Source organism: Furipterus horrens, unplaced genomic scaffold, assembly GCF_987537825.1.
Source record: "Furipterus horrens unplaced genomic scaffold, mFurHor1.1.pri manual_scaffold_12, whole genome shotgun sequence".
Taxonomy (NCBI): Eukaryota; Metazoa; Chordata; class Mammalia; order Chiroptera; family Furipteridae; genus Furipterus; species Furipterus horrens.
The window spans coordinates 3319932-3344368 of record NW_028327182.1 but is presented as its reverse complement, the minus strand read 5'-3'; the positions used below and the strand labels follow the sequence as shown (position 1 = coordinate 3344368).

At 47.9% G+C, this 24437-nt stretch overlaps 1 protein-coding gene across 1 annotated transcript in view; it reads left to right on the top strand.

Moving 5' to 3' along the window:
- Window positions 1-24437, top strand: part of MIPEP (mitochondrial intermediate peptidase) — a 96910-nt gene that overhangs the window by 47514 nt on the left and 24959 nt on the right. Inside the window, exons 15-16 of the mRNA XM_090258723.1 lie at window positions 789-863; window positions 3543-3662. Coding sequence (XP_090114849.1) covers window positions 789-863; window positions 3543-3662 — 195 coding nt within the window. The remainder of the gene's footprint in view (window positions 1-788; window positions 864-3542; window positions 3663-24437) is intronic.

Sequence of the window (24437 nt, the reverse complement as noted above, 5' to 3'; positions counted from 1 at the left end):
CAGAGCTTTTTGGCCCAATTTCCCCTTGGAAGCTAAAAGCTGGATGGTGTTAGTGATGGAAGTGTGAAATGTTGGGGGTGCGGAAGGCTGGGAAGAGAGCTGCTCCCTAGCTAAGTACAGGACAGCAGATAAGATCCCAGCTTTCCTTGGGCTCAGAGAGTTGAGGTCACAGGGCCATCAGGTCATCCGAAGGCAAGGACCGGCTCACTTGGGGCGAAGCACAGGAGAAAGGACTACCTGCCACAGAAAGGGGGAAGGAGAGGCGAGGTGACATTGCCATGGCTTGTTGGAGGCCTGTCCACCTGGAGCGCTGAGGGCCCTGACCTGGGGGCCATTCCCATTCCCCAGGAGGCTCCGTGCCACCTCCGCTACCCGGGTGCTCAGGAGAACCCGCGGGAGCAGGCGGGGCCCCCCTGCGTCCCTGCCCTGAGCCTCAGAGGCTTGAAAATGACCAAGAGGAGAGCGGCTCCGTCAGGCAGGGACTTAGGGTGCCGTTAAGGGGCGCCAGGGAGGAGGTGGCAGCAAGCACGGAACGGGGGCAGGAGAGACGGGAGCCGTGAGACGCACTCCCGTGGAAATGCCGGAAATAAAGCTGAGAGGCACCTTTTGAAATTAAATGCAGTGTCTTCATCCTTTGTTGTCTTGTCCACTGAAACGTTTCCAAGTTGTTACCACAGTGAAGTTCGATTCTTTTTTCGTGTGTGTTTTTACCTTCCCGGCCTCCTAAGGACACAGGGCAGTGACCCCCTAGGCCGTTGACTGACATCCGTGTTCTTTTGTCTTTCAAGCCGATGCCCAAAGCCATGGTGTCCCGTCTGTGTGAATCCAAGAAGGTCTGCGCCGCGGCCGATATGCAGCTGCAGGTACGTGTCGCCCTGGTTCTGGGCTCTCCGCGCCTCCTTCAGGGTGCGTGTGTAGCTTTAAGTCCCTGCCTGCCAGGGCCAGGCCTTGGTTACGGTAATTATGCTTCTGAAGCGCCTTTCATCCCAGTTCAAAGAACCTGACCCAAAGTGACTCACTTCATCCTGCCCTGTCCCTGCGAAGCGGATGTTAAATGCGGGGATTTTCTGTATCCGGTCTAGAAAATCAAAGCTTGGAAGTTACATGGGTTTTTTTTTTAATTGTACAATTTAGCAACTGGTGTATATATTGTTATTCACTTTGTATCTTTGTAAAAATTGTGTGGTTTTAGATGTGATACTAATTAAACCCAGTTTTCTGGGTTTCCAGGTAGGGACTAGGAAGACCCCCCCGAAGCACCTGGGTGTCGGCACGGCAGGGCCCCCATGTGACAGCTGGGCTTGCTTTGCAGGCCCTGCTCTTCATCCTGTCCTGAGAGTCAGACTAACAGCCTCAACCCATCTTTCCTCTCCAGCATCTCAAGACAGTCACGTCGTGACGATCCAGTTACCTCCTTAAAACTGTAGCCACTGCTTAACTGCTTCCTAGTTCCGCAGAATTCAGTCCGTAGATGTGATGATGAGCTGCTCTTGTGGTACCTTAAAGTACAGCTCCGTGAAGGCAATTCCTGCTGCAGGCCAAATCCCGCTTTACCTTGATTTACGTGACTTAGTGTCTATTTATATCAGTATAATTGAAAATGGATTTCTGACTTACTTGAAAAAATAGCACTCCTTGGAAAAGTTCTTTTGATTTGCTGATCATCACAGAAGTCCTAGCTTAAAAGCCTCTTATTTTGAACAGTTGTTACAATGATATTCTTTTAAAATGGAAAACCCACCTTTCGCTCCTCCCACCCTCCCCAAAAGAATAGCCCCTGCGAGAAGGGAGGTGCGGGGGGCGCGTTGAGGTCGACTCTCCTCTCCTGCCCCAGGAGCCATGCGGGCCAGCTTTCCTAAAGTGCCAGCGTCCCTTGTACCGTGGAGACAAGCCGGGGTGGAAAGAAAATGAATTGTTTCAGATTTCTAAAGGGTATAAACAATGGTTTAAATTTGGGCGTTTTTTGTTTTGTTTGTTTCTCTTTTGTTTGGAAGGCATTGTTTTATTGCCTCTCACTTTGCTGTGGTTCTAAAGATCTTGGTCCCAGGAATATGCTGGCACCCGGGCTGAGCAGATAGGCTCCCCACTTTAGAGTTGTTTGTTTTATCAGCAAGTGAGCATGAAATCCATGCATTTAGTTTCTTTTGCTCTGTTTTTATAATTTAAAAATAAAGGTCTTCCATGCTTATGCCTTTTGTGTGTGTGAAAGGTATAATCAAACAAATGAAACTCTTTGAGTTTTTACTTGTTTATAGATTGTGGGGAAAAAATACACACCTCAGTTGAGGTTAGAATTTAAAAGCTTTAATTCATAATAATTTATTCTGTTAGAATACAGACACGTATGAGGAATTTTGGCTCCTCTGATTATCTTTGTGCATTGTTATTCATTATGGAATATAGAATTGAAAGAGCTATATTTAGCTATATGTTTAGATTACCGGTTAGAGTAGAGCAATATTTATATGTAGGAAATGTCTATATTTTTCTAGGGAAGGCTTAAACTTGACTTTATAATTTAGAACCATAATTCTATATCTAGATGAAGCCAGAAGCTAAAAGTCACTTAAATTTTTTCTTTTATCCAAACTAATCCTCACTCCTTTGAAGTCAACAGCTGCACATTCTCTGCAAATTCCATTTCTGGGTCAGAAAGATACCTACCAGAATCAGAACTGCACATGAGAAGTTTTCCTTTAAGAGAAAGCGTTTTCTCCGTATTTCTGGTGAGCGCCAAACAGTGCTAGTGGTCAGCTCAGAAGCATTTTATTTTGACTTCCATTTTGTGCAGAATTTTGTTTCCAGAGCTTTGTAAGCAGCCAACTTCCCATTTAAACCTTCTCGAACGCTTTATCCTCCTCTGATGTTTCCATGGCCTGTGTTCTCTGCTCAGAGGCGAGTGAGCCCCCTCCCCCGGTCACCCCCTGAGGCCCGGACCGCCCTGCACGGCCGGCACCCAGCGTGGGGACTGGCGTGGCCCTCCCGGCGGGCTCTGCGGCTGCCGCACCCGAGTTCTTCGTAACGTCTGTCTTCACCAGACCCAGGTGGCTGTTCCTCTCCTCGCTGCTGCCCCTACGACCCCCTTCCAGCTCTCCTTCCAAAGCTGGGGCCCTCGCCACTTCCTTTCTCTCGTTTAAAACGTACAGGAGTTGTTAGGTTGTGGGGTCGCAGTTGCAATTTTATTTTTTTATATTTCCAACCATATTTATTGCCTTTCTAGAGAGAGGCAAAATTTCAGTTTTGTCGTCACAAATTTAAACTTGCTGCGTTATATGTAAAGAGTACCTGACACATAAAATTCAAAAAATTTTAACTATCTTTAATCGTGAAAGGCTGAGCGCTTTCCTTTTCCTTACTGGCGAAGTCTCAGGTGTCGGACGGAACACATCTCGGGCCACGCATACCTGCGTTTGTGGGTGCTTTCGGCTGCGATTTAAGATTACTGGTCCGGAACGGGGAGGGCCTCTCGGGTCAGACACGTCTTAGGAGTGAGGGTGGGCAGCCCAGCTGACAGGCGTCCTCTGTCTGTGTCCCCCACCCAGGTCTTCTACGCGGCGCTGGACCAGATCTACCACGGGCAGCACCCCCTGCGCGGGTCCACCACGGCGCTGCTGCAGGAGACCCAGGAGCGGCTCTACGGCCTGCCCTATGTGGCCCCCACGGTGAGTGCGCCCCCCGCCCCCCGTGCGCCGCCCCGCGGTTCTGCCGGTGTGTCCGTCAGCAGCGGGCGGGCTGGGACCGCCTCGCCCCTCATGGAACTTGGGGTCCTCACACTCATACCGAGGTTTCACGCGGGGCCAGTGCTCGGAATGGCCTGGCTGCCTCAGCGTCTCCAGGCCTGCACTTGCGTGGCTGGGTTTCCTCCAGGTTCCTGAGAAAGTGGGGTGACAGAGGTCGTTGCATCAGCCCGTGCGCGTTTTCATTGTTTTTCTCTCATGCGGAAAATGTTAGCCACATGAGATGACATGATGATCAATCCCTAGTCATTCTCCTTGCGAAGAGACCTGACATTTATTGCATGCCTTATTTGTATCGGGATTGCAATAGAAGTTTTACGTATCTCACTTAGTGCTCTGTCAGGAAAGAAGGCAAGGGTATTGCTGCCATTTATTGAATACTAGGTGCCAGACCCTAACCACTTCGTAAAAAAATAATTTAAGCCTCAGATCAGCCTATAAATTAGTATCCCTGTATTTTGGGCTCATGTTCTGGCTCACACACATTGGCTGTCTTATCCAAGATCACTCAGTACGTGATTTGTAGGGACCCAAAACCAGCCTCTAAGGTCGTGCTTTCCCGGTGCTCAGTGTCCTCTAGAGAAGCCGGTCTGGGGGACCGAGCGCTGGCTGGTGCAGTTAGCAACGGGACAGACCTTCATGTCCCTCGGGACTCGCACCGGCGAGCGATGGAAACCCACCTCGTAGCGGCTTTAGCAGAAAAGCAAATTTCGTGAGTCTCCTCAGTGGAAGGTGCAGATAGAGACCTGGTTTCCGTTCGGCCGGATCTAGTCAGTTCTCACCAAACATTGTTGGGAGTGTCTGTCTTTCCTTCCGCGGCTCAGCTCTTCCCTCCGTGCTTGCGGCGTTCGCAGGCAGGCCGCGCTGGCTGAGTGGCGTCACGGCTGCCAGCAGGGCCAGGGTCGCCTCCCAGTGCAGCCAAGCCAGCAGAAGCAGAGCGAGGGGAAACGGAGCCTGTGAACTGGAAGGTGCCACGCCAGTGACGGCCGTCTGTTACCCGTGGGCACCGCCCATGCGGTGCTGGAGGGTGAACGCCAGGCCCTAGGCCGGCAGGTCCCGACACCCAGGCCTGCGTGGGAGTGGTTCAGGTGTGCCAGGCGCGTGACGTAGCAGGTGCTTTACCCTCACGACACCCCTGCCCACGATGCCCGGTTGTCTCAGAGCCGAGTCCTCAGAGAACGCTGATCGCACTTCATACCCCTTCCTGGCCCGGCGTGCAATTCATCGTTCTGATGGCACGTGCTGTTAATATTAAGCTGGGTTATCTGTATTAGTGAAAATCGGTACAAAGAATAAGCTAACTGTTCATGCGTAGAATAAATCGTGACAACTGCCTGGATTTTAATAGCATATCCAATTTAGAGAGCGCTGCATGATTCACACGCTTCTGTGCTTGTTTTGCAGTTTGCTTGTTTGCTTAGCTTTAAAATGAGTGTGACTTATAAAGCAATTATTAATGGACATAAAGGGAGAATTCCATAATAATAAAAGAATAGTAGAGGATTTGAACACCTGCTCACTTCAATGGGGATAGATCAACCAGACAGAAAATTAATAAGGAAATAATGGCCTTAAATGTCATATTAGACCAGATCAACTTAATACTTTGTAGAACATGTCATTCAAAAACTTCAGAGTACATTTTTTTCCCACATATATGTGGCACATTTTCCAATGTATATTACATATTAGGACACAAAAGAAGCCTCAATAAATTCAAAAGTATGGAAATCATATATTCTTTTCCAACCACAATGGCATGAAACTAGGAATCAACCAAGAAAGTCAAATACATGGAAGCTTAATAAGATGCTACTGGACAACCAGTGGATCAACCAGAAGATCAAAAACTATCTTGAAACAAATGAAAATGAAAGCACAGCTTTTCAAAATTTATGGGATGCAGCGAGAGCAGTTCTGGAGGAAAATTCTCAGGTCAACCTCAAGAAACAAGAAAAATCCCAAATAAACACTAACCCTGTACCTAAAGGAATTAGAAAGAGAAAAATAAAAACAAAAAACAAAATAAACAGAAGGAAGAAGATAGTTAAGATCAAAGTGGAAATAAATGAAATAGAAATGTAAAAAACAATAGAAAAGATCAATAAAACTAGGAACTAGGCCTTTGACTAGATAAACATATTGACAGAACTTGGGCCAAGCCCATTAAGAAAAAAAGAGAGTGCCCAATAATTAGAAGTATAAATTAAGAAGAAGTTATAACTGATGGCACAGACTACAAAGAATCATTGATGAATATTATAAATGTGACCATCTAGATAGAATAAATGGATAAATTTCTAGAACACTGAACCAGGAAGAAAAAGAAATTCTAAACAGACTAATTACTAGCAATAAAATCGAAGCAATAATCAAAACTCCCAACAAATTGACGTCCAGGGCTCCAGATTACTTCACAGATGAATTATACCAAACATTCAAAGAATTAATGCCTGTTCTTCTTAAACTATTTCAAAATATTGAAAAGGAAGGAATACTTCTAAACTCATTCTACAAAATCAGCATTACTCTGATACCTAAACCAGACAAAGAAATTTAAAAAAAAATTTTCACAGGCCAATATCCTTGATGAACATAGATACAAAAATTCTCAACCAAATATTAGCAAATCAGATTTAACAATAGAATAAGAAGATGACACACCGTGACCTAGAGGAACTCATCCCAGTGATGCAGGCATGGCTCAGCATCTGTAGCTCAAAGAGACACATCACAGCAACAGAGTAAGGATGAAACCATATGAGCATCTCAACAGATCCAGAAAGAGCATTTGACAAAGTTCAACATTCTTGTATCATAAAAACTCTCCACAGAGTGGATATAGAAGTAACATATCTCAGCAAATTAAGGTTATTTATGAGAAACCCATCGCTGAAACTACACTCAGTAGAGGAAAGCTGAAAGCTTTGGCTCTCGGATCAGGAACACGACAAGGATGCCCACTCTCACCACTTCTGTTCAGCAAAGCACTGGACATCTTAGCCATAGCAGTCAGAGAAGGAAAAGGCAAAAGGCATCCAAACTGGACAGGAAGAATGCTTATTATTTGCAAATGACATGATACTATATATATAGAAAACCCTGAAGACTCTACCAAAACCTCTTTTAAAACTAAGAAATGAATTCAGAAATGTTGCAGGCGACAGAATCAGTACACAGAAACCTGTTGTATTCCTGGACACCAGTAAGGAACAGCCAGAAGGAGAACTAAGAAAACAGTCCTGTTTACAGTTGCCTCAAAAACATGCAGTACCAAGGAATAAATTTAACCAAAGAAGTGAGGAAGACCTGTAATGCGAAAATTATAAGACATTGAAGAAAATACAAATAAATGGAAGGATATACCTTGCTCTTTGACTAGAAAAATAATATTGGTAAAATAGCCCTACTACCTAATGTAGTTTACAGATGGAATGCAGTTCCTGTTAAAATGCCAATGACGTTCTTCTCAGAATTAGAACAACTAACCTTAAAGTTTATATGGAGCCACAACAGGCCTTGAATAGCCAAAGAAATCTTGAATAAGAACTAAGTAGAGGGTATCACTCATGCTCCCTGATTCCAAACTGTACTGTAAAGCTACAATAATGGAAACAGTATAGTACCGACATAAAAACAGGTAGCTAGTTCAATGGAATAGAGTTGAGACCCTGGAAATAAATTCTTACTTATATGTCAGCCAGTGCCTGACAGAGGAGGAATGGAAATACAGTAGGGCAGAGACCGTCTCATCAGTAGGTGGTATTGGGAAAACTACCCAGATACATGCAAAAAAAAATGCAGTTGGATCACTTTCTTACACCATGTACAAAGACAATCTCAAGATGGATTGAAGACTTAAATGTAAGACCAGAAACCATAAAACTCTTGGAAGAAAACATAGGCCATGAATTCTTTGACATTGCCCTTGGCGGTATCTTTTCGGTTATGTCTTCTTGGGCAAAGGCAGCAAAAGCCAAAATTAACATACGGGACTACTTCAAGCTGAGGAATTTTTGCACAGCAAAGGAAACCATCAACAAAATAAAAAAGACAACCTGCCGAATGGGAGAAGATATTCACCAATGATACATCTGATAAGGGGTTAATATCTGAAATATATAAGGAACACATACAACGTAACACCAAAGAAATCCAATTAAAAAATGGGCAGAGGACCTGAATAGACGTTTCTCTAAAGAGCACATACAGATGGCCACCAGACATATACAAAGTTGCTCAATATTGCTAGTCATCAGGGAGATGCAAATTAAAACCACAATGAAATATCACCTCACACCTGTCAGAATGACTTTCATTATTAACTCAAAAAATAACAAATGCTGGCAAGGATATGGAGAAAAGGGAGCCTCGTGCACTGTTGGTGGGATTGTAAATTAGTGCAGCCACTATGAAAAATAGGATTGAGATTCCTCAAAAAATTAAAGACAGATGTCATCTGACCCAGCAATCCCACTTCGGGATATTTATCTGAAGAAAAGAAAATCGCTAATTCAAACAGACATGTACACCTGTAACGAACGATCGTTGCCTTACTGGCCGTAGTCAAGACGTGGACGCAAGCTGGATGTCCATGGCAGACGAGCGAACGGAGAAAACGTAGTGGGTATATAGAACGGACGATGATCCATCCGTAAAGAAGAAGGCAGCCCTGCCATTTACGACAAAACAGATGGACCGAGAGGGTATATTATGGAAGTTAAAAAAGTCAGATCAGAGAAAGGCAAATACGCTGTGTGACATCACTTCCATGTGGGATGTTTAGAAAACAAAACAAATGAAGAAATGAGAGGGAGGGAGAGAGGGAGGGAGAGAGGGAGGGAGAGATCCAACGGCAGGGGTGGGGGAGACACGAACAAGGACACCAGAAATCAAATGGTTGTGACTTGAGCTCCATGAGCAGTAAGTGGTAAAATCATAGAAAGTCCAAAACTAGAGGAACTAGGATGCTTCCTAAAGCTGCAAACTTGAACTCGACAGAGTTGCCTGCTCCCTGCCTCTCTCCATCTTAAGTCTTATAATGATTTATTGCTCCCTTTTTTGAGAAGACAAGTAAAACTTCCTTACTATCCAGGTTTTTTCCGCATAATAATTAAATATACAAAGATAAGGTAACGGTGGCAACCAAAGTCTAAATCAACTGCCAGTAAATTGTTTTAAATTTAAAAGGGTGGTCTTATTGCGTCCACTAGTTTCTTGCCCTAGTTCTTTTTGAGAAAATACAAACATTTATCTTTTTACTGGGATTAGCTTCACCGTTGATGGTCAGCAGCCATAGCTCTGCGCAGACTGTTTTGTAGAAGAAGCAGTTACGTTCAGAGAAGAAAGGCGTTCTTCTGAGGCTATTGATGTCTGAGAGTTTGGATTTACACAGCTATTCTGTTGTTTCTACTTAGAAACTGCTGCATTTCTTTATCCATTTGTCAGGAGATCGTTAAGCCTATAAAAATAAATAAGACCAGGATGATTACTGGACTTTTTTCATTGCAACATTCATCAGAGTGGTCAGACAAGGAAAAGAAAGGATACAAGCATTGGGAAGGAAAAAAATAACTGTTATTATTTGCAGATAATATGTTGCTTGCTGAGTAAAGAAGTATCTACAGGTAAATTACTAAAATTAATGAGAGGTTAGCAACTTTCTTTGGATAATCATTGTATAAAGATTAATTTCATCTTTGTTTACCAGAAACAAACAAAACAAATTTAAAGCTGTTATGCAATAAGGATATCATTATTATTTAGTAGGTAGAGGTACCTACTGAAAACAAAATCTAAGGAGAACAAGTGAGTTGCCTTTACTTCCGGAATGCAAAATCAACGAAGAACTGAACCGTAAATACAGATTGGAAGATTTAATATCAAAAAGATACCTGTTCGCTGCAGTTAATCTGTACATTTCACGTAATGTCACCCCGTTTATTTGTCTGCATCTCACAAGTCTGCTGTGGAACGTGTAGGGGAGGGCACAGCCAGGAAGGCGCGTGGCGGTGTTGAAGACCTGCCACGCCTCGTTGACGTGCCACGTCAGGGGTAGCATTTAGCCCAGCTGCAGACCCGACGGCCGCGTAGCCCTGGGTGCGGGCAGACGGGGAGAAAAACAGGACAGGACGCAGAACCCAAAAGCAGCCTCAGCCCATTCACGGGCCCTTGAACATAAGCTGAATGGCACTGTAGGGGTGTGGACGGAGAAAGGGTTTTTTAATGGTAGGATAATGCCATGCAACATGCAAAAAACAACCGTCAAACAAAGGGCTGATAAACTCAACTGCATTAAAATTTCTATCTGCTGTTCATCAAAAACATGGAAAAATTGTGAAAGGCTGCAGGCCAGCAGTGGTATTGTCAGCACATACCGCAGGGAAAGGACAGTTTTGCACTTCCTTATTTCTATGTTATTTAGTTAAAACAACATAACAAAATGGACCATCATTAAAGAGGCGTATTTTTAAGTGCAGAAGACAGGGACATGCAAAGAGCTGTATAAAATGACCTCAGCGTGAATCCGGGAGCCTTGATTGAAGCCTCTTTGGGATTCCCGTTTGCGCTCACCAACGTGGCGAGAAATAGAAGCCCTTGACAGTGCCCGCGGGCCCTCGGACACCTGTGGGCAGGGCTGCCCACCTGGCGTCCGCACTTTGGAAACAAGAGGGCATCGAACTTGAAGGTGGACATCACTGAGGACCTGCAGCGCTGCTCCCGGATAGAACCTGGAGGGAGGGCTGAGGTTTCGTGCCCAGCACTAAGAGCAGGAAGGTTTACACCAGCGCTGTTTGCAAGTGGGGAGAAGGGAGGGGGGATTCTGAGAAGAACCAGAGAGACAGGAAAACGGACAAAGAATCTGTGGCACATTCAGCTTGCAGAACCCGATCCGGCGGTCGGAGCTGAGGAACACAGAGGATAAGCTTAACAGGCCTGTTGTAGAGTAGGAGAAGTGAGTTTTAGAAGAATTCAGCTATGTACATTTATAATAGAATTCCAAATTTTCGAAAACCTCGCAGTACATTATCATAGATATGTCGGCGGCGGCGGCAGCCGTCCGTCTCGAGAGACGATGGTGTAGCTTCTTAAGAGTCTATCTGCACCGCCGAGAATGGCTGTGCAGTCCAACTCGGGAGTGACACGGTATCTGTCTCCTCCCGTGTTGAATCGACATCTTGCGATGACGCTGGAGTGTCCTCTCCAGTGAAGCTGAAGCTACAGAGCCTGGGCAGGGTGATATGGAGGGTCTGCTGTTGCCCATGCAGCAGACCCCCCCTCTCTTCGCAGCTGAAGGGTCCAAGGGAAAGACGGAGTCAATACAGCTTGGCTTCAGGTGCGCCGCAGGAGTTGCCGGTGTTGACTACAACGTCAAACCGCCTTAGGGACTCCGGCTCCGGATTTTCTGTCGGGGTTTACTCCCTTAGCCTTTCCCCTGAAGAGGTATGCCGCAAGGCAGCGGAGGTTTTTTGGAGTCAGAGTTTTCCTTCTCTGATGTGCCCTGACTGGAAGATCGAACCAGCGACACTTAGCTCGCAGGCTGACGCTCAATCCACTGAGCCAAACCAGCCAGGGACCATAGATATGTACATATGTAGTAAAACTATAGGGAAAAGTGAAGAAATAGTAACCATAAAACTCAGACAGTGCTTACCTCTGGAATGAGGACCAGGACCACAGAAGTCTTAGAAATATTTTATTTCCTAAGTTGATAATTTTGCCATTCTACTGTATGAGCAGAAATATTTTCTTGGCATGTAGAAAACATGTCTAAATGTTAACAGGTTGTCTGGCGGCAGCGTGTGGGGTACAGAGTGGAGTCAGGGAGACCGCTCGGAAGGCCAGCTATTCGGGCTGCGGGCAGGCCCTGGCGGTGGCTTGAGCGGGGACAGTGGCAGTGGGGAAGGACAGACGCGGTGGGCCGGAGGGCAGCGTGGAAAGGTGCGGTCGGGGAGGCCGGCAGGGCGGACCGAGAGCGGCCGCGTGGCCTTCAGCAGGAGGACTGCGCAGGGGGGAACTGGGAAGCTCTTCCCTGCAGACCAAGAGAGGGACAGTGTTCCTCCTATACAGCTCCAGAAATTGCTTCCCTCGAGGGCAGCATGTTATTCCCTCTTGTAAACAATGAGAACAGGAAAATATAACACACATACGACGTGTTCAGAATGTTTACAGAGTCTGTACAGGTTCTGTGTCCGTGATGTGCTCTGAACTTCTAGACGATGATTGTATAGATTTAGACGCGTGTCTACATTAGTGTTTCTCTAAGCGCGTTCGTGACCCGCCCGGGGAATCGGGCGTCCCGTCGGCGGTGTTTCAGTGACGCCGGACGCTTCTTGGCTGCAGGCCACCTCCCGGTGTGCACTGTGCTGTGTTCCCAAACCGTCACCCGGGGAGCCTTCGTCCACACACCGCTAAGTGTATCATTCCGCAATTAGAGTATCGTATGACCGAACAGGGCCATTCCGCTCCATATTCCACATTAAATAATTCATGCTTATTTCTAAGTGAATAGATAGCCCTCCTGGGTCAGCAATTTGTTAATATTTATGTGAGTGCTAGGTCACTCTGTGTAGTACATAGAGGAGTTTAATTTGTCCTTTTTTTTGCTGTTTCACCCAACAGTAGTTTGATGGTAGAAATCCCAGAGCTCCTGCTCAGCTGGGAACAGAGGGCAGTTCTATAACCCGTGCCAGCGGGCTCGTCTCCCGTTGTAACCGCTTCTGTGTAGGGCATAATGAGTGTTCTGTTTGTTTTTATGTGAGTGACCATGTCTTCTCCTTAGAGTATTTCTAAATGACTGCTCATTCCCCCACTTTTAATTGGAGTAGAAAACACTGAGTTTTTATTTGTGTCGTAGTCCGGGTTTATATCTTTACGTTGGGACTCGTCTGTCTGAAGCGGCTGAGAGACCGTCCTCTCTGGGGTCTGGGATGACACCTTTCTCGAGCCTGATAGTCCTGCGGGTCTGCCCTATACAGGTTTCAGGTCCAAACCATGAGCCGCTGAGTGCTGACAGACTGCGGTCTTGGAGATTTGTCGGCGAGGCCGTCGTATTTCAGGGTTTAAACGAGGCTTCGTAGGCCTGTGAACTGGTGGTAAAGCCGTGTCTGTCACGCGGCTGCTCTGGGAGTCACAGCGCTCTCGGAATAAGTCTCGATGCCTGGGAGACCCTTTCTGTCACTTACGCACCTTGACTTGAAACAGGGATGTGCACCGAAAAGGAGTCCCGAGCCGTGGAGACCTTTCCCTCCTGCAGACTCCACAGCGAGGTCTGGGGAGGTGTCTTCCTTGTCCATCCATAACTGTCAAATAACAGAGCTTTTTAGGAAAGCGATTTCCGGGACCGAAGGGCGTGCTGCCGTCTGGTCATCGGTCTCGTCACCACAAACCTCAGCGAAGACCGGGAAAGGCGGGCATGCCGTTGGGAACATGTGTGCTCCCCGTTCGCGCTTCGTTTCTGTGCCCAGCAGTGACCTGCCACGGTGACACGGTGTCACACTGCTTCCGAGTGGCACGGCCCGCAGGTAGGGGACAGGGTTACGTGGCCTGTGCCCTGTGGGAAGGGCGCGCGCTGGGGGCGCACCGGGAGCACGCCCGACTGGCCACAGCCGGCTCGGGGGCGGCAGCTGCAGGCCGGCCTCTGTGATCTGTGACGATGCAGAGGTGACACTGTGGCCTACCTTAGAGGCGTGACTCTCTGTCTATAGCACAGCCTCTGATTAGAACAGACAGCTGAAAACTGAGCTAACGGTACTCAGACATATCAGCAGACCGGCTTTGGCTTGTTATTTAGCATAAAGAAAACTGTGTTCGAATCCAAGCTTATATATTCGTAAACATTCATTCAGTTGTGTTATTTATATTCTACATAACAAAGACTATTTTCAATAACTTATGTATTGTGTAATAACATGTATTATATCCAGTGCATACCCAGCACACCCCTGGCCCTCAGGGGCCTCCATTAGAAATGGTTGTCTGTGAGATGCTCGTTATTAAGTAGCTATTCCTCGAGCCCCTCATTGCTTTGAGCTGTGGGCAGAGGGACTGGACGCGGAAATTGGAGAAGACGAGGACGTTCTGATGCCGGAACAGCCAACACAAGGATGTGCTGGGAGCCGAGATTTTCATTCCAGAGGGAGTCTTCTTCCCTGAAGAATTCGGGACAGAAAGAGGGGCCTCTGTGCTGTCGCCAGGCCTCGGCCTCCTTCCTCCTCCTCCTTCCTCCTCCTCCTGGGGTCGGGGCGGCATTCGGTGAGAGGTGGCTCATGGGAGGGGCGGCAGCTTTATGGGGAGAGGGGAGCAACAGGGATGAATGAGTTTAGCTGGAGGTGACGAGAGACCGTCGGGTCAGCAGCTGGCAGCCTGGAACGCAGACTGAGGCTGGAGCTGTGGCCATCAGGGCGCAGTTCTCCTCGAGAGAGACTCCCAGGGTCGCGGCAGCGTGGAACGGGCGAGCTGGCGGGGTCAGAACCCGGGGGACCCCCCCAGGAACATTTAAGCGATGGGTACCCGCTGAACCAGCCAGTGCGGTTGGAGGCCTTGTCATTGGAGCAGCTTTTTTTCAGGTGCAAGCAGAAAACAGATTTTATTTTATTTTTATTTTTTTACTGTGTGGTTGCCTCTCACTCGTGCCCCCAACTGGGGACCTGACGTGCAGCCGAGTCATGTGCCCTGACTGGGAATCGAACCAGAGACACTTGGCTCGCAGGCCGATGCTCAATCCACTGAGCCACGCAGCCAGGGCTAGAAAACAGATTTTAGACGTAGGACTTTCTCTTCTGTTTCTACGACTACAGTTACAACAGTAGAAGGCTCTGCTCCTGACGGCTCTTTCAGGGCTGCGCTGACTGGGCGGGGGTGGCTTGAAGCGTCACTTACGCCACGTTTATTTGGGGTGTGTGTTCTGCGTTCCCGAACAACGGAGTGAACGTGACCTTCAGCACACAACGTGGGTGCTCCCGAACAACGGACTGAACGTGACCTTCAGCACACAGCGTGGATGCTTTGGAGGGCCGCTCATGCTGGCATCGCTGGGATTTGAGAGCAGATTCTTAAGCTGACGTTGCTGATGTCCTGATTCCATGTGCAAAGGAAAGGAACCACTAATTTACGGCCGGCAGATGGAGGGCACCCACGAGTAAACCCAGCTGTTTTTGTAGTGCGCTCATCCCAGATCACCTTTCAAACAGACCTCGAACCGCGAGCCGGGGAGGGGCAGGGAGGGCCGTCCGGGTAATGAGAGAGTGGGCCGGGGCTCTGGGAGCGCTCTGGCCGTATTTACTTTACCATATGGAGTCTCGTCGGTAATAGTCCGGAGAGAAGAAAAATAAAAACGCCCGCCGTAAGGAAATACACTGCAGCACACAGTTTGGGTGTTTTGACTTTGATTTATTGCTCCTAGAGTTTACTTTCTTTCCTGTTTACTTGATAGTCAATTCTGAAGAACTTCTTCAAAGTACACATGTGAGTGCATGTATGTAAATCCATGTAGCTCTCTGGCGTCGGTACATTGAAGGAGATTAAATATTATGTTTTCATATTTTTAATTTGAAGCGTCGACGTCAAAGCTTTTCATTGGGTATTTGATCACTGTAGTTCACTTACTAATAGAAAGTTGTATCTCAGCTTATTGACCTTCTGTAGCGTCGTGTTGACTTTATTTTAAAAGCTTCAGCTTTATCATAATTTATAAAACACTAAGATAAGAAACACTTATCTATAAAATTATTTCTACCATCAAGATTAAAATGGCAGTCAGATTTTATGTCTGCATTCGTTATTTTTAAAGTCAGGCCATCCGGCCAGTGAGAGAAACCACACTTGTGTGGGAGTCTGTCTACGAAAACCTGAGGTCCGCCTCGGACCGCTGCTGGCTTAAAGAACGGCGCAGGGGTCACTGTCTTTAATGTGTGGGAAGAAACCCTATCTGCTGAATAACAGAACTAGAGCCACAGCATCGTTAAAAGTTCATTGTTCTCTCTCTAGATAATTCATTTTAAGTTATTTAATAATCCTCCTCCCTTCTGTTTGGTTAGTTAGTTAGTTTTTTGTTTCATTTTTTTGTCTTGGGGAAGAAGTTGCATTTCGTCCCAGTCCCCACTGGGATGGAAGGCTCTCCCATGAGGAGGAGGTGCTGCCAGGTTGCCTGATGGGAGGTTGCTAAGCAAACGTTAGATTAAACAAAACAATAATTTCTCTTTATCTTAAATGCAACCATATGGCGACTATCTCGGAAACCCTAAGTGGTTAACTGCATGTTAAATTCCTTTCCTCTTCGGCTACATAAACAACTGAGAAAATATTTACCTTCCCTGTCATGCTAGATTTATTTATGACTTTGTAACTAAAACACAGAAGTGTTATAAATTGAAACTTTAATCTCAGGATTGACTCATTTTCTAAAAATTTATATGGTTTCAGTCTGGGGGACAGCTGCAGCTCCAGCGCGCACTGACTTGAAACACGAGGGTATGATGAGATGACCCGGCTGCTTTTATAAAAAAGCGCCCACGCTCGCCTCGTCCTGGTGGTCAGAAGCAGTGCGGTTTTCGCTTTCCTCCTTGGCCTGCCAAGTCGCACAGGCTCGCTACAGTGAGACAAAAACCCAGGACACGAGACGCTCTTTACCGAGTAACCTTTGTGTTTTAAGTGATCCGCGTGTATCTTTTAGATTTTAAGCTGTTTATATTTTAGGAAGCTTTTCCTCTGGCGATTTAAGGCAGCGATGTTCAACCTTCTTCATCGCAGGCACACGTACACTAATTCCTAAAAACCTGTGACACGCCGAAAAACTATATTTTTTGCGATCTGAAGAAATAGATGTAACTTTGATTCGTTCACACCAGCAGCTGTTGCTGCGCTGGCTCTTGTCCTTTTCTCGTTGGCGAGTCTCAGGGAAGAGAGGCAGCGCCCCTGACGGTGCAGCCGGTGCCGCGTGCTTGGCACACCCTGGCGGCGTGCCAGGTGACAGTCACTGCTCCGAGGTAGGTCATGCTGGTCCACTGACATCTGCCAGCTCTGCCCCTGGTGGAGACGCATTTCTGCGCTTGCTCCCTGCACTTAGCTGTGGCCGTGTGACCTAACAGGACCCCCAAAATGGACCCGAGGCAGGCCTTCGAGAGCTCCTGCATAGGGATCCCCATCTCCTTTCCTCGGGCCCGCAGCCAGGGAGCTCCCCTCCGCGGCGGAGGCTGCCCTGAGGTCCTGAGCGCCTGCGTGCTGGTGACAGAGCCTGCAGACCCGGGTGGGCCATCTTCTCCAGGAACGGGTCTTCCCCGTCTGCCCACAGAGAGGTTAGGGTTTGTGTTGCTGCGTCGTCACTCAGCGCGTCCTGACTGACGTAGTTCACATGATGAAATCACGTGCAGCTATTAACGTTCACAGAGAAGTCTTAAAATCGGGCTAGGGGAAAACAGATACAAAGTCGTAGGTAGTGTGATTGGGTCTTTTGAAAGCAGACTGAAGAGAACTTTTTTTGTTCCTGATTTTTATGGGGATGTTAGCCCTTCACGATTGTTTAACATTCAGAGAGTTTTATTTTTGTTAGTTGGCTTGGCAGTTCTAGTGATTATATTTTGTTACATCTGCCGGACATCCAGTTTCCTGCTCTGCTTAAAAGGAACTTCCTAACCTTAAGAGTACTGAAAACACTGCCCATCTTTTCTTCCAGGACCCTCATGTTTTTTTTAACTTTTAATCTTTGATTATTGAAGTTCATGGTGGTATAAGGTGTGAGATTTAGAACCAGCTTTAGTTTTTCTAGTTGGTTTTTCTCCACTGGTCTGAAAAGGCCACCCCTGTGAGCTGGTGCGTTGTCATACAGAACAAGGTGTGTCTCTGAGCTTCCTGTTTGCTGAGTGTTGGTTGCTTTGTGATGCAGATGCAGGCGTGTGCCCCACTGTGTCATTGATCCCTCTGTTTCTGGCCCTGTCTATGGTTCGAACGTTGTTAGAAGTCCCTCACTCACCTTATTAAATGTATTCCTGTCGATGACTGTTATTACTATGATTATTATTATTATCATCGCTGTTGTGAAAGGGAGATATATATAGATCCCTCCCCCTTTTTCTAGCTGATTACCGCTCGTGCATAGAAAGTGCTTGAGTTTGTGGATTTTTGTGGCTAATATTCTTAATGTACATTTACTGTATTTGCTATTTATTCACCAGATTTAAGGGGTTTTCCAGACGTATCTGTGTGTTTATATGGACACATATAATGTGTCTCATAACCCATATACTTAATCTTCCTCTGCCCCTTTCCACTATTTATGTTTCCATGTCTTCAGCTGGTTCGGCGGCTTGAACCTGAAGCACCTTTGTTCTGTTTAAGGCTGTACTGGAGTGTTTCTGGTTTGGCCTGGGGTTTGAAGGAGGGCTCATGTGGGGTCTGCGAGGAGAGAGCATTCCAGAGCTCTAGTCAGATGACCGAGGCTGCTGTGCCTTTAGCCTCCGATCTCCATCTGTAAGGTCGTGACCCAGAGGGTCACTGTGAGGATCAAATGAGATCCATGCCTGCCGGGAGCACTGGCCTGCAGTGAACCGAAAACAGATGGGAGTGTTGCTGTTACTATTGCCAGCATAATAAGTGATTATCGAAAGGGGATATTTAAGTCATAAAAATAGTGGGTGGGAACTATAATTTCATCAGCTGCAAACAAGGTGAGGAAGAGCAGGAAAAGACAAGGAATTTGCTCCTGATGGACGGGAATTCCCAGGCTCCCCAAGGGCCCCGGGCGGATGCCCCAGGGCTCGTGCTAGTGCTCAGCTGGCTGCTCACATCCCCTGCGGTGGGTTTGTGCCTTCCCACTGCTCCCCGTGACCATATGTGGTTACTGACGTGGTGGAATCGTTTATCTTGGTGTCTTTTACACATTTTGCTTTGTACTATATATTTTTAATCACTGCAAGAGTGAGCACCCCATTAGTTGCTCTCTTTGATGTCCTTTCTCTTCAGGTTCTTAACTCGGGGACGAGGCCATCGCTCTTCCTTCCGCGTGTGTATATTTTTCTGTGTCTGAGGGAAGCTTTGAAATACTGACTGATTTATGGAGAGTAAAAAGGGAACCAGACTTTCTCAGAACATTTAGAAAAACGCAGACACTTAAAAGCTAAAATCAAACAATATTTGAAATGATTTATACAATTTCAGCAATAACTTTTTTCACTTAAGCCGAAGTACAGTCTAAACAACCTTTCATGGTGCTGAGTCCTTTCAATGAAAGCAGTGGAGGTCTATAAATCAAGTGATGGTTTACATTTATTTCATAACCACTTTTTCTAACTCGTTCTCCCTCTTAAAACTCGGTGTGTCCTCTGAGAGCCTTGACCAATTCTCTGTCGACTTTAAAGGGAGGAAAGAAACAGGTAAAAGGATTTGGGAGAATAATAGACGGCCCCTGCTTAGTTTAGCAAAGCCCAGTGTTGAAAGAAAGCGGAGTAATAAAGGTGCTGCTGAGCGGTCTCACTGGAAATAAGGGAATTTAGCTGGAAATTGGTTTATCTCAGTAGCGACGGAGTGACAAGCAGTCACCATGGTAAAGTCATCTCAACTTTCCCTGTTGGCACTGATCCTAGGACGTCACAGAACACCTTATTCCTCATTATTCTTAATAACCTCTTATTTTGAAATAGTTTATTCCTAAGTTGCAAAGCTAGTTCTCGTGCGCCCTTCCCCACCCTACCCCCAGCCTCCCCAGGGCTAGTGTTGTGCGTGAGACGGGCATTGTCACGACTGTTACTGACGTGGGAAGCTCAGTGGTCTGACTGGCTTTTCCACCCTCTGTTTCCTCGTTACGCTTCCCTCTGAAAAGCACTGTCTTTCATCGTCCAGGGCTGTGCACCCCAGACGGTTAGCGGGAACCCGTTCGTAAGCTCGGTCACAGCCACAGCTCCTTTGTGCTGGGGAGCTGGCGGCCAGGTCCCAGGAGCGCCGTGACACGGCCCGCAGAGCAGAGTCCAGAGTAGCACGTCATTGAGGCCTGCGTTCTGATGATCGCAGTGTGAGCGGAACAGAGGCCCGAGGGTGCTCAGACAGACGGCCACAGAGGCCACATAGCCCTTGTGGTCCACGCGCCCGGCGCGAGATCGACTCGAGTGTGGTCGGAGAGCACCCACCTTAAGCTTCCTCATGTGTTGTTAAATATATCCTCAGCTTCTCTCCCTCCTCACAGAAGTCCTTTGTTATCTGTGTCCTTGGACGGTTCACTTGCTGACTCTCGAGCATTTGAACCACACCCACAGTAAGAGACGCGTTGCCGTGGGATCTCTCACACGGATGTGTGTGTCGATTGAGGCACGTGCGTCTGAACATGAGGCCCAGGCGCCAGACGGAAAGTCACCCTGCTACGTGCAGCATCTTCCTTTGTTTTCCACTTTTTCTAAATGCTGGTCACATGTGCTCAATTGATTTCAGAAAGCGTCACAGTTTGTTAACTTCTCTTGCCCCATGATTTTGCTTATTCTACCCTTCTTCCCAAAATTAGCCCTAAAACCTTGTCAGGCAGAGATGCTTTGAGAGCTAAACCATTTAGAAATAAAACTGCGCCCCTGTTGAATGCCACCGTCCCTTTTTCTTCCTCTATGTTCATGCACTTGGCGGCATTGGCTTTCAGGAAACATGAGTGCATGCATGTATAAGGCAGTATGGAAAACATGGAACAGACTGCTGGTGGGAAGAAGGGGAGCGGACTTGTCAAAGAACACGTATGAATGACCCGCGGGCATGGGCAGCAGTGTGGGGACTGACTGGGAGCAGGGCAGGCTGGGGGGGCGGGCAGAGGGGAGGAACTGGGACAACTGTCATAGAATAAACAAGAATGTTTAAAAAGATGACGTGGGAAGTCACCTCATGTAGACAGGAACTGTCTGGCGTGGCCTCGTGCAGCCTGGCTCCTGGTTCAGGTTTTCCCACAGCTTACGGCGGCGCAGGGACGGGAAGGAGGAGGTCAGGGGACAGCCCTCTCGGGCTGCTGGCTGGTGGGGAGCTGCTGTTTTGTCTGTGCTGGAGCTTAGGGTGATCCTGGGGGAGGGGGGCGGCCTTAGAGGTGCCAGGTGTGTACGCAGAGTGGTGGCTGAGCAGGTGAAGCCGCAGGGAGGAGCCCGGGACCAGTAATAGGGGTGAGTTGGGAGGTACAGAGCGATGAAGGCAGGGAGAAAACACTCTATCTAAGTAACAGATGGAAATATAGTGATTTTACCATATAAATAAAAACATTAATTTTCATTTATAAAAATCACCGGCTTGATCATTTTGATTGTATTTCCTTCTTTAAATAGAAAACAGTTCTATTTAAAATAGCATCAAAAAAATAAAATACTTAGGAATAATTTTTTTTAACTTTAACACTTGTACCCTGAAAACCATAAAATACTACTGAAAGGAATTAAAGAAGACCTGTCTCATTTTCATGGATTAGGTGACTGTTAAAGATCACAGTCCTTGCCAAGTCGACTTATGGATTCAATACGGTCTTTGAAATCTCAGCTTTAATATTCATATGGAAATTCAAGGGACCCAAAATAGCCAAGACCATCTTGAAAAAGATGAAAGAAGTCGAGAGGCATCACGCTTCCCAATTTCAAACCTTACTGCAAAGCTCCAGTGATCAAGGCCCTGTGCACTCCAAGAATAACGTCACCAAATTGGCAACTTGGGGGACCCCAGTCTCCACGCCCCAACAAAGGTCCACAGTTAGACAGCGACCCCCAAACAGAAACAGGTCTGGGATTCAAGGACCACCAGCCACACTGTGCCCCGGGACAGAGAGCCCGCCCGGGAACGGGGGCGCTCCAACGGGCCTTCCTCGGGCCCTTCCTGCGGCTGCAGCGCGCAGTGCCAGCAGGAGCACCCCTGCAGGACAGTGTCTGCTGCGGGGACAGGAAGAGCTGTGGGGGAGACACCAGCTTCCTCAGCTCGTAGCCCCCCCCCCCCAAAGGTCCCCCTCACTGGCAAAGCTGAGATGTTAGTAACATTATTTGTAGTAGCCCCCAAAATGAACACCCAAACGGCCTCCCGTGGACGTTTAGGTGAGCGGATAAGCCACATGTCAGTCCACCCAGTGGAATGTTATTTGGCCATGAAAAGAAGCCCAGTGCCAGCTCCTGGTCCCCCGGCAATGACCTCTGTGTAAGGGAAAGAAGCCAAACGTGAAGTGTCTGGAAGAGGACGCTTTGCGGACGCGGAACCAGGTCAGCAGTCGTCAGGGGCGGGGTGGGAGCCTTCTCTCGGGGCCTCTAGACTGTCCACTTTCAGGGAGGGAGTTGGGTGGTGTGTGGATTTTTATCTGATGTTTTAAAGGAGGGATGAGGGCATGATGCCCTGGAGCAGGAAGGGCGTGGAGGTCACACGGCGGGCTCTGCACGACTCCGTGCGGGAGGAGACGGAGCTGCCCCACACGTGAGACGCCGGTCACCTCGAGAGAACGTTCGGGCTGTTGTGATGTGGAATTAGGAGTCACGGAGTCACCCGCAGATTTAGAAGGAAACACAAGGCCATCTGTTCAGTTCAGCCTTGGCAAGCCATCCCTCACGGCCGGCCCTTGTGAAGGTCACACCTGCAGCTTCCACGGTCCGCAGGTGTGGGGGTGGGACAGCCGGTGTGGGGCTCCTGCTGGTCTAACGTGGCCAGTAGTGCAGCCGACGCTCTTCCCAGGAAGAGCTATACTGCTCCTTAGGTGCTGCGTTTTTATAGCGATGGCAAATTGGAACTAACCGTGTCACGTTTGATGCTTCGTCTGAATTGCAGGAATATTTCCTGTTTGGCAGTACCCCGGTTTTCCACATGTTTCAACCATAACTCTAGCAGTTTCCTGCTCTTTTTTTTTTTTTTTTTAATTGCTAAAAGCTGTTGCATCGGGAATTTTGGACATTGTTCAGACGAGATAATGAGGGAGGACTGAAGATTTGTTGACAGAAAGCAGGCAGCCCTAATACTTCCAGCGGACCAGGCACATAGTTTATTTCCGGCAGTTACTCCGCACGGAACACAGGTAGTGGCATGCCCGGCCGGGACCGCTGACATCCTATCCCAGGCCCTGGGCTGCCCTGCAGAAGAGGCCATTCCTGCGGAAACGGCTGGAATGCCTCCCCTGGGTTACCCAGAGGACAGGGGCGGGGGGCGGGCGCGCACCCTTCCTGGAGGTGGAGGCCTTTTGTACCCTCTTCATGAGCTCAGTTTCATCTGACCAGGAGCCCAGCCTCAGTAAGACAGATTTCCTGATGGCACGTGTGTCACCTTCCTACATCTTAGACAACAAAAACGAACATTTATAGAATGTCCTTCTTAAAGATCTGCAGGGCTCCCGTGCCGTACGCATTAGAAGTTTGAAAGTCACGATTATTCGAGCCAGTGGAGCGGTGTGAATAAAGCCAGGAGGTAAGGCTGGCAGGGGAGACCAGGGACATGAAGGTGGCGTTGTGCCGACTCCAGCCTTCACAGAGCACGCGGCTGTTCACCGTCAGTGCCCTTCGGTGTTACAGCGGTACCTCAGCCTGATTCAGCGAGAAGCTAATTAAAGTTAGTGACAATCTTATCTTAATTGTCACGTCACCTCAGAAGTTCAGATGTGTGTGTAGAGTCAGTAAGTTGATCGGTTAATTTTTTACCTGCATGTGGACATCTGTGTAATTTTAGGGATTACTGAAGCCAATCAAGGACGGAAAGGGAACTGGAATTTACAGGTGTCAGCTGCATCTAAATTACAGTAATTTGATTCTAATTTTTCTACCCTTTTTATCTTTTTACAACTGTATTGAGCACACTGTTTTGTGCACAAGATATAGAGGTGCTGCCGCCTCGCCTGCACCACGGCTCCGTGTGCTCCGTGGGGTCACTGAGAGTGTCCGCTCCACGGGCGTCAGGATCTGGAAGTCTCGTCCCTGGTCAGGACAAAAGGCACTGCAGTCCGTTGTTTTTGGGGAGTCACACCCGCACGTTACGCTGAAGGAGGAGTGAGGCCTTTCATTGGCCTGCCCAGTGTCCTTCAGGAAGAAGAAAACCTCCGTTTCAAAGGAAGAGGGCCTAATAATTCCCGGGCATACCGTGACAGTCTGCCTTTAATTTTTCCCGATGAGTGAGTGGAATGGCAACAAGAACTGAGCATCCCGGTTGAATCAGCAGGAATTTAGCCATTTGGGGTCAAAGGGCAGTGAGGTTGCAGGTCGGAGTCTGTCATAAACTTGCAACCTGCTGACGGAAGGCGTCAGGTGGGTGTAATTTATTTAGGGATGGCAAGGTGCAGTCCCCAACTCAATCCTGTGATTAAAGAACGGGACACAGCAGGGTGCACACTGCGCCGGAATCCCTGTGCCCAGGCCAGGACGTGGGTGCGAGGCGCACACTGGGGCAGCTGGGAAAGTGTGCCTCTCACCCGTCCTCGTGACTCTCTCTGCTTCCGGAAGGTCTGATTTTCATCACTGTTTCTGCGGGAGCTCAGCTACGACTGATGAAACTACTTCTTAACCCAACTCAAATGCGTGCCTTTAAGACAAAACAAAATGGTACTCAGCTCGAATCTAAACACAACTAAACTCAGCTCAGGACGGCAAAGGTTGCCAGACCCGCTCTGGCAGATCACCAAGAGGAAGAAGTGGCAAAGACGGCCCCTCGACCGCGTGCCCCGCCTCGGGGCTCCCACCCCGAGAGACCCCCGTCTGCCGCAGCCGCCTTGCTCCGTCTCACAGAGGACGCGATCGGCCC